This window comes from Patagioenas fasciata, chromosome 1, assembly GCF_037038585.1.
Source record: "Patagioenas fasciata isolate bPatFas1 chromosome 1, bPatFas1.hap1, whole genome shotgun sequence".
Classification (NCBI taxonomy): Eukaryota; Metazoa; Chordata; class Aves; order Columbiformes; family Columbidae; genus Patagioenas; species Patagioenas fasciata.
Genome location: NC_092520.1, coordinates 135,687,918 through 135,706,309, shown reverse-complemented (window position 1 = coordinate 135,706,309; position 18,392 = coordinate 135,687,918). Strand labels below are relative to the sequence as shown.

The following is an 18,392-nucleotide window of genomic DNA, read 5'->3' as shown; positions in this document are numbered from 1 at the left end:
TAAAACCTTTAAAAAGAAACTGTGTTCCTCTTTCTCATATCCCATAATGATTCAAGACATGGATTTATAGAGAGATAAGCCTCACTGGGGAAAAACATCCATCCTCTGCCTCATATATACTGTTCAAACATACAGATTTTGCATAACATATCTACAATTAAAAAAATGCAGGAGATGTGATTTGGAGATTGGGAGAATTGCAGATGATAGGAAACATGCTCAGCTGGAGTCTTCCTTCATCTCTAAAATCACAGAATCATAGAATCACTTCAGTTGGAAAAAAACTTTAAGATCGAGTCCAAGCATTAACCGAGCACTGCCAATTCCACCACTAAACCATGTCTCTAAGCACCACATCTATATGTCTTTTAAATACCACCAAGGATGGTGATGGAAGCCACCTCAAACAACCCCAAGCCTCTCCTGATTGACAGAGCTGACATTAAACTTGAAAGACATCAAGCAGAGGGTAAGATAACATCTTAAGCACCATGCAGAAAGACCTTACCTCCATTACAGATCAACAAAACCCACATGTTTACTCGAGATAAGAACATATGTGTCGGTCTTTTATTGCAAACTGATTAAAAAGCTGCAAATTCAAACACTAGTTAATCGCCCTGTAACTTATTTAAGAACTCTCAGGAGGACTTTCATCACGATGTAGAATGAACAAGCATCAATGACCACTTAAAACCATCTGTCATCACAGCAGAAGTAGGCTAGGTGTCATTTTCAGACCTAAGCTTTAATAGTGACTGGGTCTCCAATCTATTTCAAAGTGCTTTGTTCATTACGGGCTGTTCTTCCTACTCCATTGTCAGTGAAAATTTGTAATCTAATGCTATGCTTGTGTCATTTGTTTCTGAGGCCTTACTTCTTTCATGTATTTTGGGGAAAATAGATCAGTTGCAATTTCTGCAATTTTTATATGGGACACTTGTTTCTAGATTGTGGGAAAAGTAATATAAACACAGGTTGGATTGCCTTTCTAGCATGGCCAATCCTCTTCACATCACAAAAAAAAAAACTTTTTTTTTTTTTTTTCCCTAAGGAATTAAATAAAGGACATTAGTTAAACAAAGTAGTGACTTTCTTTTTTTCCTGAAAGTAGTCAATTCTTAATTGCTCCTAGGCTGCAAGCTCATGATTTTGCCGAGTCTTGGGAAACGGGAGAGGTACCTGAGGACTGGAGGAAAGCAAATGTCACCCCAGTCTTCAAAAAGGGCAAGAAGGAAGACCCGGGTAATTATAGACCAGTCAGCCTCACCTCCATCCCTGGGAAGGTAATGGAACGACTTATCCTTGGCGCCATCTCAAGGCATATCAAGGATAAGAGGGTCATTAGGGGCAGTCAACATGGCTTCACCAAGGGGAAGTCATGCTTGACCAACCTCATTGCCTTTTATGAAGATATAACGAGGTGGATAGATGATGGCAGGGCAGTGGATGTGGTCTACCTTGACTTCAGTAAAGCATTTGACACAGTCTCCCACAGCACTCTCATAGCTAAACTGAGGAAGTGTGGTCTGGACGATCGGGTAGTGAGGTGGACTGCGAACTGGCTGAAGGAAAGAAGCCAGAGAGTCATGGTCAATGGGGCAGAGTCCGGTTGGAAGCCTGTATCTAGTGGACTGCCTCAAGGGTCGGTGCTGGGGCCAGTACTGTTCAATATATTCATCAATGACTTGGATGAGGGATTAGAGTGTACTATCAGCAAGTTTGCTTATGACACCAAGCTGGGAGGAGCGGCTGACACGCCAGAAGGCTGTGCTGCCATCCAGTGGGACCTGGACAGGCTGGAGAGCTGGGCAGGGAAAAATTTAATGAAATGTAACAAGGGAAAGTGTAGAGTCTTACATCTGGGTAGGAACAACCCCAGGTTCCAGTATAAGTTGGGGAATGATCCATTAGAGAGCAGTGTAGGAGAAAGGGACCTGGGTGTCCTGGTGGACAGCAGGATGACCACGAGCCAGCACTGGGCCCTTGTGGCCAAGAGGGCCAATGGCATCCTGGGGTGTATTAGAAGGGGGGTGGTTAGTAGGTTGACAGAGGTTCTCCTTCCTCTCTACTCTGCCCTGGTGAGACCACACCTGGAATATTGTGTCCAGTTCTGGGCTCCTCAGTTCAAGAAGGACAGGGAACTGCTGGAGAAAGTCCAGTGCAGGGCAACCAAGATGATTAAGGGAGTGGGGCACCTCCCTTATGAGGAAAGGCTGAGGGAGCTGGGTCTCTTTAGCTTGGAGAAGAGGAGACTGAGGGGTGACCTGGTTAATATTTACAAATATACAAAGGGTGAGTGTCACGAGGATGGAGCCAGGCTCTTCTTGGTGACAAACAATGGTAGGACAAGGGGTAATGGGTACAAACTGGAACATAAGAGGTTTCACTTAAACTTGAGAATAAACTTCTCAGTGAGGGTGACAGAACACTAGAACAGGCTGCCCAGGTAGGTAGTGGAGTCTCCTTCTCTGGAGACATTCAAAACCCGCCTGGGCACATTCCTGTGTAACCTCATCTAGGTGTTACTGCTCCGGCAGGGGGATTGGACTGGATGATCTTTTGAGATCCCTTCCCATCCCTAGCATTCTATGATTCTATGATTCTTTTTTCTCTAATTGATGGAAATGGTATTTTTTTCACTACATATTTTTTCTGAGTGTGATTTTTTTTGACAGCTCACTTTTTTTTTGTTTTAACATATAAACATCCAAACAGGCAGAATAATAAAAATAATGAAGGTGCATGATGCTAATCTTGTACATTATTCTAGCCAGAACACTCCAAAGTCTGTCAGTGGAAATGCCCTTTGAAAATCAACAGTGAGCACCTTGAGTTTTTTTTAATAAGCCTTCTGACACTGAGGTCCAGGCTCATTAGGAAAAACAAGATAGATTTTCTTTAATTTTGCCTATGAATGAGAATCTGAATCAAGTATTTCCATTGTTGAATATTGTTTCACAGTTTCTCCATACAAACAACAAAACTTGAATGCATCTCTTTTACTGTAATCTCTTAAGTGCAATCACTGGCAATTATTTTAGAATCTGAATCAGAGCATTAGGACATTAAGAACCAGAAATGGTTTAAAAAGGACAATTTTCTTTAGTCAAAATTCTTCTCAAATCAGAAATGGAAATTTAAGTGAGGGGAAAAAAATAAATGCATCAAATAACCTTCTGGCAAAGGTTTTGGTTGCCTGAAATGTGAGGGCTCCTTACAATATTTTTCACAATTGTTTTTTGTTTTTTTTTTTTTTTTTCCCCCACTTCTTGTATAAATGGATCAGTGACAGAGAATAAAAACCTGTTTTCATATCCTAAGAGCACTGCAATCACCTGGTATTTAGGAGATAAAATTTAAAATCCTTATTCTGATTCAGGATAGGGACTTGAGCTTGGGTTTTTTCAAATATTAAACAAATACACCTCAATGACAAGATTATTTAATTACTCTAGAATGATATTCCCTGTCTTATTTTAAAAGTCTCGCAAAACACATCTGGAAAGTAAACATTTTTCTCCCAGTGCCAAAAGGGGAGGCGAGGGGAGGTGGGAAATCTTCAACACTGAATTATTTCAACAAGCAATACTGCTTTCTGGTCAATTCTGTAACAGAAACAGATTTTTTTTTTTTTTTTTTTACTTCTGAGATTATTAAGGACTTCCTCTATATACTGTGTTTAAGTTGTTAATGTAAATTACAGAAATGAAATTCTAGTACAGACCATAGTTAAAGTTGTGTTTTGTATTTTTCTTACAAATAGAACTGCATAAATTGAGATAACGTTCCCCTATGCACTAAAAATAAAGAAGTGTAATCTTTACATTGGGATCTGAGTACAAGCACCTTCTGCAAGCATTTAGGCTTGCAACTCAGATTTTACTGAACTCGAATTAAGTTGAATGTTTAACTACATAGAAAAAGATTGGTGTTTTCTCGAAAAAGTCTCTTATATGAGACTCGAGCTGAGTAGAATTCTGACTAAAATTAGAATTTACAATAACTATATATGAGGGAGATATATACTATTTAAAAAATCCTTTGCCTCTTGTCATTAACACCTCAAATATTCAAGAAGGATTTTTTAAAGCAGGATTTTTTATGACGGTCCAAGGCTATTTTTATGCTGTAATATTTGCATTACAGTGAAAGTAGCGGCCTTTATGTTGTGCTAGTCCCTTCATAGTTACACATTCAAAACATAATCTGTGTCCCAAAGTTTGTGTAGAACAGATGTTAAACAAATAGATGATTTATGGACTTGATTACTTAGAGTAAGAAACTGAAAATCAACTTGACAGTTTATCTTTCAGTAAGGTAACATTGGTGTGGGACTTTCACAACCCAAAGTACACGGTTTACAAACGAGACACACAACTCAGATTTCGAAAGATTCTGAGCATACTTTTCGTGCCGTGAAGACAAGTATTTACATCAACAATAGATGATACGAACCTTTATATCTAGATGCCTCAGATTTAATTCCCACAACACGGACTGTAAGCTGTTCTCACTAGTCTACGTGGTGCCCAAATTTTGGAACCAGAGTCCTGCAAGTGTTCGCCCACCTGCGGGCGCTGCTGCAGTTGGGTGTGAGGTAACGGCAGCTGTAACAGAACTAACCCTGTTGTACTGTCCTTACTGCTAAGGGCCATCACACAGGAGGCACATCACGAGACTGCAAAATCCTTTGTGACACCATGGCGGGATATGTACATTCAGAGTGTGAGAAATGTGTAAGAGTCTATGAAGTTGAGCAGCACAGAGTTGACTCCTGTTTGATGACCAGAGCTGAAACTAACACACAAGCTTCTGCTCACCAGAGAGGTGAACTGTTTTCTATGCCCTTGTACAGATGTTTACACCCCTGGGTAATAAAATCAAACTCATTCCAGTATAGCGGAATAGCCAACACAGAGTTAGTACTGGGTACTAGAAGGAACTGAAACAGACAGTTGTACAAGTTGCAGGTAAGGACGGTCACACCGAAAGAAAGCATGTGGCTGAGGCAATTTAAAGATGCGTTATACTACACCTGCCACACTTTTCAACCACAAGCACGAGCTTTTACATAAAAGGCCAAATCTACGCAAATAGTTCATAAAGAATGTACACTGACTTTGCAACATATCTTCTAACAGATACTTTCCTACAAGCTTACTGTTATTCAAAGTATTTCAATAAGCTGATCAACAAAAATGTTCACTGCAACTTGAAATGTCAAAAATGGCATTGTTTAGATGGGTGAGCAACTTCTGCAGTTGAGTTTCGTGTGGGCGTTCATGTAAAAGAAATTTGAGATTTCCCCTCCATGTGTGAAGGAATTAAAAAGTATCTCTGTATGCACACTTGTAAAATGCAGATGGATAGAAAAGTTTATAAAGAAGATGAAAATTAACTAGTTTAGAGGAATTCCTTCCATTATAAATTTTCTTAGTTCCATTTAGTTCTAGGAAGTGAAAGTCAGTCTTTTAGAGAAGAAACATCCATGTTCTTTAATCCACAATTAAAACTTAATTTTCTTAATGCTTTAAGGAATATGCATACACAACATATACAACAAACTGTCTCAGTCTTCTTCAGAAACTTTTTTGTATTACTGAAAGAAATAGAAGTTCCATGTAGTATATGATTTAACACAGGCAACACTCTAATTTGGTTATTGCTTCTGCTATATTAGGTGAGAAAAGTGTTCACGTAGTTAAGTCCGAGCAGAACAGGAAAGCTGGATTTCATTTTTAACTTTGCCAAGGGCATAAAATAAGAGTTTGGACACTTTACATCCCAAGTACAACATTCAGTATTGCAGAATTCGATTTTGAACACAGCCTTAGTATTGATGCCTACACTTCCTGTACAGTGAAGTCTCTCACTTTCTGATTTCATTTGCACTCCTTTGGCTGCAAAAGTGTCTGAAACAGACCAGAGTCTTTCCTCAGGTACTGGGATACCTCCAGCATGGCTATATCACAGAATTTATCGAGCTGAAACAATGTCATCGCTTCCCTGCTCAGTTTCACAACACACCTGCACAAAGAGCTGTGCTGGCTCACCATGCCACAGGGCCAGGAACGAGTGACAGGACTATACTAAGCCAATATTGCCATGAATAAGCAAAGACTAAAAAAATATCATGGAAAAGAAAAAGTCATCCTGAGGAGTGCATCTCGAGCACACTCCTTCTCAGGAGTTAACCTCTGTTCTCCTGTATAATTGACCCCTTATAGGGGTTAAAACTGTGTTAATTGGCCTTTCCATGACATGGTGATAGTCTGCATGCACTTCAGCAGAAACCAAAGTATATTCCCAAGCTGTGAGAAAACCAGGTTCAAATCTTACACCTCTGCTTAAAAGGAACAACAGAAACATTTAAATCTTTTGCAAAAGTCACAACCTTGATAATGGGTGCACATGGACAAGCAGTTTTAGACTTCCCTGTTGCGGTGGTTTCAATATATATGAAAAGGTAAAATACTAAGTTATACCAGTTATACTAATATTGACTCTAGCTTAGTGATCTTGGCATCCCGCTATTTCAAAAAATAAGGTTAAAATAAGGGTCAGACTAAAGCTCTTTTTAGACAGTAATGTTTGTCTTGTGAGTGAGCAATAGCAGAAAACTATGAAAAAACCCCCCACGGAGCAAATAGCGGCATCCCCTGAACACACCTCCAGCCATTAGCAACTTGTAAGTCAGGGACTTTGGAGCCATGTTGTGTCTGTGTGTTTACTCTTAGACAGATTTTCCTCCACGAAGTCTTCCCTTCAACTGTAACAAACCTGTGTTCAAATACCTTGTCTGCTTCTGGTTTTGAGCTCATATAAATGTGTTTTGTCTGTAATACTGCAAGTATACAGAAGTAGTGCTTCATTGAAGTGTTTATAAAATGCACAACAGTTTCATCAGAAGAGAGTAAAAATATAATAAATACATTCAAGTTATATAAGCTCAATAAAATAAACATGAATAGCGTAAGTATACAAGTGTAACTTGGATGCTAGAGCAGTCTCCTATTCATCAGTGGACTAACTAAACCTATGCAACTATTTTATGCCCTTTCAGAGCTTAACAGCCACTGGAGAGCACTTGAGGAGCCTCATAATGAAATCAGTCATACAGAAGACACAGGGTGTCTCTTTCTGCGGGGTTGGCCCTTTGTGCCTCACCTTCCACATCTGTCATATTTTCCTGCTTCAGAGTAGTGTTGTAAGCCTCAGCTATGAACCAGCCACTAGACAACTTTAAAGTTTAATTGAATAGAAACACTCATACACGTAAAAGGGAACACTCACTGAAGTTTTTTGCAAGACTAGAGGTTTAGTGAGTGATGAGAGTTTTGAAATCTGGGGCCGAGAACACCGGGCAAGTGCAAAACACTTAATTTTAGCAAGTTATCTCAGAAGCATTTAAAATAATAACAAACAAAAAAAAATCACTATAGTTTCTTCATTTTTACGCTCGTGGTATGAAAGGATGACAGCCCACAAACAAACTTACGGCAAGAATAAACACACACACCCTTCCCCTACAGTTGGAGAATGTCTTTTCCTTCTCTTTTCTTCTCTTCCCACTCTGTTTTTTCCCGTTTTCCCCTGAGTTTCTAACCGCTTTGCGGACTGCCGGGCCTGGGGCTGGGAGTGAGGGGAGGAGGAGGCGGCGATGGGAAGAGGAGGAGAAGGCGAGAGGAGCACAGGGAGGCGGGAACGCCGCCCGAGGAAAGTTTGCTCGGTGGCGGACGAGGCGGGGGGGCCGGAGCGGGCGAGGAGAAGGAAGGCGGGCGAGGAGGAGGAAGGCGGGCGGGGAGGGAGTCGGCGGGGGCGCCTGTCAAAGAAGAAGAAAACAAACGACCGACCGACCCCCCGCGGCGAGCTGCACCTACCGGCCTCGCCGGCGGGGCGGGGAAAGGCGCCGGGATCGCGGAGGGGCGGGCTGCGGGCTGAGGGGCGGTGTCGCCGGAGGGGCTGCGCCCGGCCCCGGGGGCTATAAAGAAATGGAGGCGGGGGGGCGGCCTGGTGGCGGCATGACCGAGGTGAAGTTGGCCGTGCTGGGCGGCAGCGGAGCCGGGAAGTCGGGTAAGGCGACGGGGGGGTCACCCGTAGCCCTCCGGCCGGGCTTTATCTGAGGTTTGGGGGATGGGGCGGGCGGCGGGACCCTGCTAAACCGAGCGTCTGCTTCCCTCCCGCAGCGCTGGCCGTGCGGTTTCTGACCCGGCGGTTCATCGGAGAGTACGCGTCCAACGCCGGTGAGCGCCGGGGAAAGGGGCGCTGGGAGCGGGACCCTCGCGGGTGGGAGGGGGCTGTGCGGTGCAGGTTCCCCGGGGAATGCCAGATGCCACGCTTCGCACGTTTACTTGAACAAGAAATTGGGTAGGAACGCAGTTTTCGCAGAACTTTCTGGGAAGATTTAAGTTTTGGCTTGCTTATCGGCGAGAGTTCCTCATTCGATGTAAGCTTTGAAGACGGGGAAAGGCAAGCGGGGTATCTGTGGGGAGGTCACGGAAAACTCCAGTAGCGCGACCGGGCTCCGAGCTGGAGAAGTGCTCGTCGCAAAGCAGCTGTGAAGGGACTTAGGAAGGAAAGATAACGGGGCTGCATGTGTGAAGCACAGGTAGGTTATAGGAAGCTCAATCAGGAGATAAGAATGAGAGTAAAGAAATAGACTTACAAAAAAACCCCACAACCCAAAAAAAAAACCAAAAAACCAAATCACACACACAAAAAAACCCCACAAACAAGCAAAAAAAAAACAAACAAAAAAAGACACAACAAAAAACACCAACCAAAACCCACGTTCTATTGAATATCCCCTTCTCAGCTCTAGAGGAGAGGTGAAACAGATTATCAGGCATTACTGGTTAATCAAAGACCAATGCAAAGCCCCCCTGCTTTTGCAGGAATGCACTGATTTGATAGCTTTGTGGAAAGCCTTGTTGTGCTTGCGGATAGAATTTCTCATTCATGCCAGAACAAATATGCTGATCCTTAAGACACTTCTAGGATCTCAGGAGATGGTAAAACAGGACTTGAACTTTCACGTCCTGGGTAGAAGCACTTTTTAACTTCACACTTCCAAAGGTGTTTGTGTGTCTGCTCCAGCTGATGGCGCATGAGAAGTCCTGACACTTCATAAGGAAAGGAGATTGCAACCTACCTCACTTTCCCTGCCTAAATGAAGGACTCTTTCAAAAAACATTCATTTTATGGAAATCAGACTGGCTTTTCAGAAACCATTAAGAAAAAAAGTAGTACTAAGCTGAATTGCATTGAGTATATCCAAATGAACTTACTCTGAAAGTAGAGTAACATAAATGTTCTACCAATACTTATTGCTATACAAACACAGACTGAAAAGACAGTTTGTGCCCCAGATGGCTTATCTAGGTCTAAGCTGTCACATCTAAGTTATGTATTGCTCTCTGTGTGTTCCAGGCCACCTACAACTAAAAACAGGTTTCCTTGTTTTGAACTTCTGATACTGCAGGTCTCAGAAAAGGCATGTCAGACCATCAAAACACTTTAACAGATGTTTGTCAGAAGATAAGTTCAGCCCTATTTCTAGGGAGGAGGAAGGGGGAGGAAAGCTGCAATAGGAGGAATAAAATGCAGATCATTCCACTGTTAGTGGAGTCAAAGTTTAATTAAAATTTGTTTAATTATGGAAACCACCAAGGAGCTGCAGATTTTATATCCTTGGGACTGATAGTTCATCAGGTGAACTCTTAAGACGTGCATGGAGAATGCTTAAGATGAACATGCTGCTGAACTGAAGATGCTGAGTTCAGAGATCATAGACCTTATCTATGCCCTCATTACACAGTTCAAAGTGTATTTTCAGTAGTGCCAACACTGGTTCTTGTCTTTCTAGTTCAGTAACTCTGAGGAATTATACTGTAGGCAGCCTGTTTGTGACCAGTGCTATGAACACAAGTTGGTTACACTTGCTTAGAACAACCTTCTGCTTAAATTAATAGTGGTGGTCTGTCTGCAGTAGAGTTCCCGGGTTTGCTAGTGCTGGTGGAGAGTCCTAAATCTGAGAACTGATGCTACAGGAATATTTTAGGATCTAGTTTAAGGATATGATCCTGTAAATACTATTAGTCTAATGCTAGCTAATATGAGAATTCTCAAAGAACCAGATTTCATGGTAAACATTATAATTACTTTTGTGCAGAATTGGAACCTACACATAAGCTGGTTTACCACTTTTGTAATCCTAAGCTTTGGTATCAAGCTGAGTTGGCATCACCATTTTGCTGAATCTGAGCATTGTGCATCCCCTTTGCCTTCATTTTGGAAGAGAAAAACTGAGATCTAAAAGTATTAATCGCACAAACGCTTTGATGTGAAATGGTGTTGGTCAGCCTAAGGGGTTGGGCAGCTCATGTGTTGCAGAATGAAATAGGTTTGTTTCCAGTGGGGTAGGAGGAGGAAAAAGAAAACAAGAAAACCCAAACCAAAACAACAAAAACAAAAAACAAAATGAAAGGAGGAGGAAAAAATAACCAAAAAACAAACCACCAAAAACCCCAACACACAAATTACCAAACACAAAAAAAGCTCCCAAACCCTCAAGAAAACAAACTCCAAACATCCCCTCCAACCCCCAAACAAATAAATGCCCCCAAACCTCTGAAGAACCAAACTATACTCAAGGAACTCAATGTCCCCTCAGTATTATCAAATCTTACCTTGACTGCCTTTTTTTTTTTTTTTTTTCCACTATCTCAGGCACTAATGCTTGTTTTCTTTGGATGCCATGTTATCTTTTAGAATGCATCTACACTAAGCACTTGTGTCTGGATGGGAGACAGATACACTTGGAAATTTATGACCCTTGTTCACAGGTAAGAATTTTAGGGGGAAAAGAAAGGCTGTTCTTCATTCTGCCTGTGTAATGGTAAAAAGGGTCTGGGGGTTACAAACTTTCTCTCCTTGGAATTTGTGCTTGCTGTATTTTTAAAAGACTGAAATTTTATAGTTGTTGTGGCTCAGAACTGCCGAGCACTTCCCTGTTTCATGGAAGAAGCCCTTCATTGCCTAAGTTTTCTGTAAATGCTGTTGCTTTTTTTGACTATTATTGTCAGAAATAACTATTCCCACTTCTGCATTGTATAGGTAAATACAGATATAGGATTATATGTGGTTTTCTGAAATACCCTAAATGGATGAAATTTAGTTTATAAATCAAGCAATTTATTAAATGTCTGCAGAAATGGTCAAAGTAGACAGGCCTGGATGTAAGATTTGGGTTCAATAGAACACATCTGAGAAAAGCCATAACATAGGCTTCTACCTGTTGACAGCTGAACTTTGATCACAATAAACCTCTTAGAAATAAAGTTTTTTGTATTTATTTATTTTCTGCTATTGCAGGAATAGAGAAACTTTGGTACTGTGTAACACATGCAGACCTGAGTGGGTCTGTCTGTCTGATCACATTAGCTCACAAGGTTCCCTTTTGGGGAGTGATCTTGCCTCTTACCAACTAGGATGATGAATTCTAATGCTAAAGCCAAAGTACTGAAAGCCTGACCCAGACTTAAATTCAAGGACTTAAAGACTTAACCCAGTGAACACATAAAGTGAACCACCAAACAAATCTGCCTTCCTAGAGACAAGCAACAGCATTGCTTATCCCAGGGTGATGGACATCCTTAAAATAGCCACTGTACCATGTTACACTGTTCTGTAGAGTCTTTCCTTGCCATACAATCTGTTAGAACGTACTGTTCTGTGGGCTTGTTTCCACCTACCCCCTAAGCTGACCTATAGCTTCCACTTACTGTCATATTCCATCCTGTGGCACTTGGACAATTATTTATGAAGACGGTTGAAATGTGGGAGTAGCAGCCAGCTAGGATAAAGCAAATTAGACTATGTTATGGGTAGAGGCTTTTGGTTGCTACAGTTTGGGCACCTTTTTGCTTTTAAGGAGACCAGACATCAACCATGTTAAGGGCAGCTCCTCCTGCCTGTGTACATTAAGCTCTTGTGTCCCGCTTCTTCCCTAGGAACAAGGCCTAACTTTAACTGTTTACTGCCTTCTGCTCTTCTCTTCCTGGCTTCTCTTTAGTGCCTGCAGAGGAGTAGGCAGGGAGTAAGGGTGGTATTGCTTTTTGTCTGATAGAACTGGTGATTCTAGAAGGAGAAGGATGGGGTATGGGTGTCCTGTGTCCCATGGGAGCTGGGGAAGAACAGCAGGTTCCGAGAGGAGGCGAAACTGGGGAAGGAAGGGTCCTCATTTTTGTTTCTGCTTCCTGAAATCTTACTGCTCTCTGAGACTTCCCTCTAGTATCTGGATCCCTGTTCTGACAAGCTCAGTCTCTTTATCACAGGTTCCTAAGGGAAAGTCCTACTTAACTAAATTAATTTCTATTATAAGGTCACCCATCTCATTGACCAAGGGAAGCCAGCAGATGTGGGGTGTTTTTTTTGATTGTAGCCGAGGTTTTGATACTGTCCCTCGTGGTATTCTTCTGGGTAAAACATCCAGCACATGGTTAAACAAGTCCATAATACATTGAATGAAAATTTGGCTAACTGGTCAGGCACAAAGAGTTGTTATGAAAGGGGTTACATCAGGCTGGTGGCCAGTCACTAGTGTAGTTTCCCAGGGCTCAACTTTAGGGCTAGTTTTTATAAATGATCTGGATGCAAGAATCTAATGTACATTAGGTAAGTTTGCCAATGGTACTAAACTAGCAGGAGCTGTCAACTCCCTTGAGGGCAGAGAGGCCTTATAGAGTGATCTAGATAGACTAGACAGCTGGGCTGTCTAGCCATACAAAATTTACCAAGATTAAGTGCCACATTCTCAATATGGTTGGAGTAATCCTGGTTATATATACAAATTGGGGGATGAGAGGCTGGAGAGCAGCCCTATGGAAAGAGATCTTGATGGTTTGGGTTGACAGCAAGTTGAACATGAGCCAGCAGTGTGCCCTGGTAGCCAAAAGGGCCAACCATGTCCTGGGGTGCATCAAGCACAGTATTGCCAGCCGACCAAGGGAGGTGATTGTCCCGCTCTTCTCTGCACTGATGTGGCCCCAGCTTGAGTACTGTGTGCAGTTTTGGGTGCCTCGATATGAGAAGGACATCAAACTGTTAGTGTCCAGAGAACTTTGACCAAGATTGTGAATGGCCTTGAAGGCAAGATTTATAAGGAGAGGCTGAGGTCGCTTGGCTTGTTCAGCTTGGAGAAGGCTGAGGGGTGACCTCATCACAGTCTACAACTTCCTCAAGGAAGCGGGGAGACGTGCTGATCTCTCTGGTGACCAGAGATAGGAGACGAGGAAATTGAATGAAGCTGCATCAAGGGAAGTTCAGATTGGACATTAGGAAAAGGTTCTTCACTGGTGGGTGGTCGTTAGAGCAAACTCCCCAGGGAAGTGGTCTCGGCACCAATCTGTCAGAGTTCAGGGAGCTCTTAGATGATGCTCTTGGTCATGTGATTTAGTTCTAGGTAGTCCTATGAGGAGCAGGTAGTTGGACTCTATGATTTTTTATTGGTCCCTTGCAGCTCGAGATGTTCTATGATTCTGTGATCCATCTGGGAACAACAGTGACACACACAAGTCACCTTTCCTTACCCTAAACCTGCTGCACAGTCACTACAATGTCAAAAAAGCTGTTGTATTAAAGATACTGAAGTATTCAAATAGTTCTGGAAACCTGTTCAATCTTTTCTTTCTCATGCATCTTCTTTCACTGCCAACATTCTGTTACCATCCCTCAGGGTTACAGCCTACCCAGTACAACTGTTTGAGGCTACAGTGCTGCCCTGATGCTGAGCTAATCAAGGCAACCAGGGTGGGATGTTGCTGGATGCTATACATTACAAGATGCAGAACAGCTTCTAATATTTTACCTGTTTTGAGTCACATGGTCTTGCTAGCTGCTGCCAAATCTTTTGCAGGGATAAACTAATTAAAAATAGTTTTGAAATTGCATTCTTTAGCTTAATGGGACAGATTGCAGCTGTTGCTTTCTAGAAATCAAAGTGTGACACTTTCTTGGGTTGAAGATACTCAAGAATTGGTATAACCCCATAATCACTTGGGTGGCTTTTGCCACTGATTTTATTAAAGTGAACTGGAGCTTGAAAGAAGAATTTTTTTTCTAGCCCTGTAGAAATTTATCCTGTGGGTAAAAACTGTTTCCAACTTGAACTATGCAAAGAAGTAACAGAATAACTGAGTGGGAATGAAGAATTTTTTGAAAAATTAAGCTTACTACAGTCAGGGTATTAGGAGCATACAAAACATAGCTATAACCAGAAACAGAATGAATGTACTGATGGCTACTGTATGTTTCATTCTCCTGCAGCTCTACAGAATATTCAGCATGAGCAGTGGCTGTACAGGTTATGCAATTTTACTGCTTAAACAATGCATAAATATTTCATAATTAATGTGTCAGTGATCCAAAGTGCCATCTGTAGTGATGGTTCTTTATTATGCTTTTGGAGCAGGACTCACCTGAATTCAATGCCAGCACCTAGACTCATTAACATCTTTTGCGGTAAAAGGTACAATATTCTCACATTCAGAGTGACAAAGAAAATGCTTTCAAGTGACAACAGTAACATTCTTATTGCGTGTGAACTTGAACTTCTTGCAGCCACAGCGGGGGAAGCTCTCCCTCACAGACGAGCTCCACTGGGCTGATGGATTTATCATTGTTTATGACATCAGTGACAGAGCATCATTTGCATTTGCGAAAGCATTGCTGTACAGAATCCGGGAGTCTCACATAGGAGCCTGTAAAAAGTAAGTGGCATTGTTTTTCTTTCCCTCTGCAAACGAACGAAAAAGCTGAGAACATTTCTGTGAGCTGTAGGCATCCTAGTAGCAATAAAAATCCAGCAGCTTCCTGGTGGCATAACACAATACCAACAACAAGGTAGCTCAGTGGAAACTGTGTAGCAAATTGCAATCTATTTTCACTGTGTCCAAAGCCAAGCACATCAGGATTTTTGTTCTTATTTCTTACAGCACTACTGTTTAAATAATTGCCATAAATCCTTCTGCTGTAAATGGGAAAAAAGTTGGTATAGTCAGTCTATGCTTTTACTTCCCCCACTCTGTTACCAATGGAGATGCACCAGGGTGGGGATTGAAGAAAGCATTTACCACAATAAATGAATCTAATACCATGAATGTCTCCTAAACTGCCTTTAGTGGCGACCCCAACAGTATTTGTGCATATGAGTGACCACATGGTAAGAAACTAACTATTTGTGTTCAAAAAGAACCACCAGAATTGTAAGTCTAAGTACATGCAGTGGTGTGTATCCCTGCTTCAGTCAACTGAGGTGCTTTCTAAATAGTGAAATCCTTTTCTTATATCAGAAGTGGCGTAAAAAAAATACCACTTTTTTTGTCTGTTTTATTGCTAACCTTCCTTTATTAAGGTTTCTCTGGAAGGAGTAATTTTAGCAAAAGCTTGGAATTATGATTCCTGTGTTTTCTTCTGAATTATGCCACTGACACAGATGCATCTCTTTGACTCTGTTCTGTTACCTACAAATGGAGATAATGATCCGCTTGCTTCTTCATGAAGTCCAGGAGCTGACAACATACTCAGCAGTACAGAGTATGAAAACTGCAGTGGATGAAAAACATGTGAATTAATTGGGTAGAGGAACCACAGTGAAAACTTAATGATAGAGAATAGCTTATCTGGAAGGTCCTTTGACGTTTACTACAGCCAATGGAAAACTATAACTAGCAACGTTACAGGGCTGGCTTGTTCTTTTGGGTTTGTTGTGATGCCTATTATCCTGGACATATGTACTTGTAATACGCACTGTGCACAGCACATCATACAGCAAAGTGTTGTAGGATACCTATTCTCTAATTTGAACATTTTTTTATTTCAGAATGGTTGAGTCATCATTATTTTTGGTTGGTAATAAACAGGATTTATGCCACATGAGGGAAGTTGGCTGGGATGAAGGACAGAAGCTGGCAATGGATAACAAGTGCCAATTCTGTGAACTGTCTGCAGCAGAACATTGTCAGGAAGTTATGGCAATGTTCACAAAAGTCCTGAGGAATATCACCTCAAATTTCAAAGTGAAGGAAAAGAGACGACCAAGTGGATCAAAGTCAATGGCCAAGTTAATCAACAATGTGTTTGGAAAGAGAAGGAAATCTGTGTAAGAGACAGTTAGTCTTGAAATAAGAACAAGCTGAAATAATGGAGCACAGGCAGATCTTGGGATTCAGTGAGTTTCCTCCAAAGGTGAATGTCTGGAGGAATAAGACTGTAGAAACCAGAGATGAGAGACAGTATGGTCGAGTGGACTGGGTCTAGACATAGAAGACCTGATGTTCTATTTCCAATTCTACTACAGATTTCCTGTGTTAGGGCTATGTCACTTACACTCTAAGATGCTTGTCTCATCTTTTATCTCCTGAGTTCTTCAGAGGAGAGTTGCACTCTGTATTTATTCAACACCAACATGATCTTGAATAGAGCTTCAAGGTGCACCTGAAGTATAAACAGTTATTTCCAATGAACTCAGCCTTGCTGATCAAAATCTTACTTCAGAATTCTAAGTAATTGTTTTTTGTGCAAGAACACTTGCACTAAGAAAAAGCAAAATACTGTTGCTGTATGTGATCATGTATTTGTATTTAACTTAAGGAATGATGGCTGAGATCTTCATGTGCATAAAGGGCCTTAACACCTGCTAAAATTCATATGAATTAAATGCCTGGATACCAAATCTACAAAAGGTGTTTACCTGCAAAGCTGCAAATGCAGAGGCACTAGAAGTAGGGAAACAGATAAACAAAGCAGTATTGTCTCCTGTTTCAGGGTTTGTTTTTGTTTTTGTTTTTTTTTTTTTTATAATGACTGATGAAAGAAAGTAGAGAGGGTTGAAGAGGCTGGGAACTGAAATGTTAGTGAAATGTTAGTCAGTGAGCATTGGACTGTTTTGACAAGGTCATTGTTCAGTGAAATAATTTTACAGCTATGGCCATTGTAAGGCCCGGGTAACATCTTGGGCTGATCCCTTTCACGAAGCAGTTTTCCTGAGCTATACCAAAGTGTCCTTACCTGTAAGGTGGATGTGCCTATTCAATTTTAGATGGGAGTGGAAGGTTGTGAAGCACGTGGGCTGGTGAAGAGCACAAATTCTTTGGGATGTCTGCCTGGATTTAAAGGTCAGCCTGCTGGTAAAACCTGTGCTCTTAACTTGCAGAGTGTTTTTCCTAAGGACCAATGTCTTTACAACTAGTCATCGCTATGGTATTGAAATGCCACTGGAGACAGCACTAAGGAATATGTTAGCTACACTTTTCAGATGTGGATATTAAACATCAGACAGATCTAAATATGTTGTCAATTGACATTCAGAGCTCTTACTGTAGACTTAACTAAATAAGGGCTTAGCCCGGTGTGTTTGAAAGTGCTGTGGTCATACAGAAATTATGAAAGGAAAGAGAACTGATCTGAAGATGAATTACTGCCTCCTACCCATTCCAGAGGTCAGCTGGGATTCAGTCTAAGTTTCTGAGATAAAGCCTACCTCTGCTGTGAATTTTTACCTGCATTGAAACTAGTAAGATTGTTTTATCAGTCACAGCAGAATACTGATTTTCAAATGTCCACCCTATAAGATAGCATTAAAAAGTTATATAATCTTAGCATTACTGTTGTAAAATAAAACTAAAGCACATTTTTAAAAGTGATAACTGAAGATCACTTCATTTTTAAAGGAAAAGATACTGTATATTTCACTTGTTTTAGGACTACAAATATTGGAATATAGTTCTCAGTGTTGACAGGCACAGTGTTGCTTTATTTCTATGCAGATGCTTCTCTGCCATACTGGGAGTAGCGTATTTAACTGTATTGTCCATACCTATGAGGCTGAACTTGAAGGCTGCTCATGTACACCCTTCAGCTTTCCAGCACACACGGAATTCCAGACCTGCTAATGTACTGTCGATCTGTCAGCCAGCTGTATCTCGCCAGCTCCAGCACTGCTAGATTCAAAAACTCTTATCTGTATTTACTGCTATGTTATAAATAAACTGGGTATAAGATGGATGTGTCAATGCTTTTCTGTTTACTATGTTGTAAAGCTACAGACTTTTTTTGGGTTTTTGTTGGACTACTGGAAAAGTGAAGCACCACACAGATCTGGAATCCAAATTAGAAAAAGTAAATCTGGGAATCAGACACTTGTACAGAAGAGAGCCTCTAGCTGTGTTTCCAGTACACTATTAAGAAGGCTTACGGTACCTTTGTACAGTGAACAGTACTTTAAAAAAAAAAATTATCCTTTTAAAAATTTGTCAAGACATCCACAGGGAAGGTAAATAGTTTTGCTTTGCTCATATTAATAAGTATAACCCATAGTTTTCTTTTTGTCT

At 41.2% G+C, this 18,392-nt stretch overlaps 1 protein-coding gene across 3 annotated transcripts; it reads left to right on the top strand.

Moving 5' to 3' along the window:
* Positions 1-7,938: 7,938 nt before the first annotated feature.
* On the top strand, positions 7,939-18,066 carry RERGL (RERG like). 3 transcript variants are annotated; one of them, XM_071815561.1, is made up of 5 exons: positions 7,939-8,076; positions 8,190-8,246; positions 10,732-10,847; positions 14,623-14,771; positions 17,829-18,066. In XM_071815561.1, exons 1-5 carry the CDS (start codon positions 7,995-7,997, stop codon positions 18,004-18,006), a joined length of 582 nt encoding a protein of 193 aa, XP_071671662.1. In that variant the 5' UTR covers positions 7,939-7,994; the 3' UTR covers positions 18,007-18,066. The 3 variants fall into 3 exon arrangements, with proteins under 3 accessions (XP_071671662.1, XP_065705883.1, XP_071671656.1); XM_065849811.2 differs by having other exon boundaries at positions 7,940-8,076; positions 10,774-10,847; positions 15,884-18,066; XM_071815555.1 differs by having other exon boundaries at positions 7,940-8,076; positions 15,884-18,066.
* The last annotated feature ends 326 nt before the right edge of the window (positions 18,067-18,392 follow it).

Bases quoted from the DNA above. Each gene is read 5' to 3' on its own strand.
- RERGL (XM_071815555.1), top strand. From the start codon at position 7,995: ATGGAGGCGGGGGGGCGGCCTGGTGGCGGCATGACCGAGGTGAAGTTG. The intron at 8,077-8,189 runs GTAAGGCGACGG...TCCCTCCCGCAG, and splicing joins CAGCGGAGCCGGGAAGTCGG to CGCTGGCCGTGCGGTTTCTG. The intron at 10,848-14,622 runs GTAAGAATTTTA...AACTTCTTGCAG, and splicing joins TTTATGACCCTTGTTCACAG to CCACAGCGGGGGAAGCTCTC.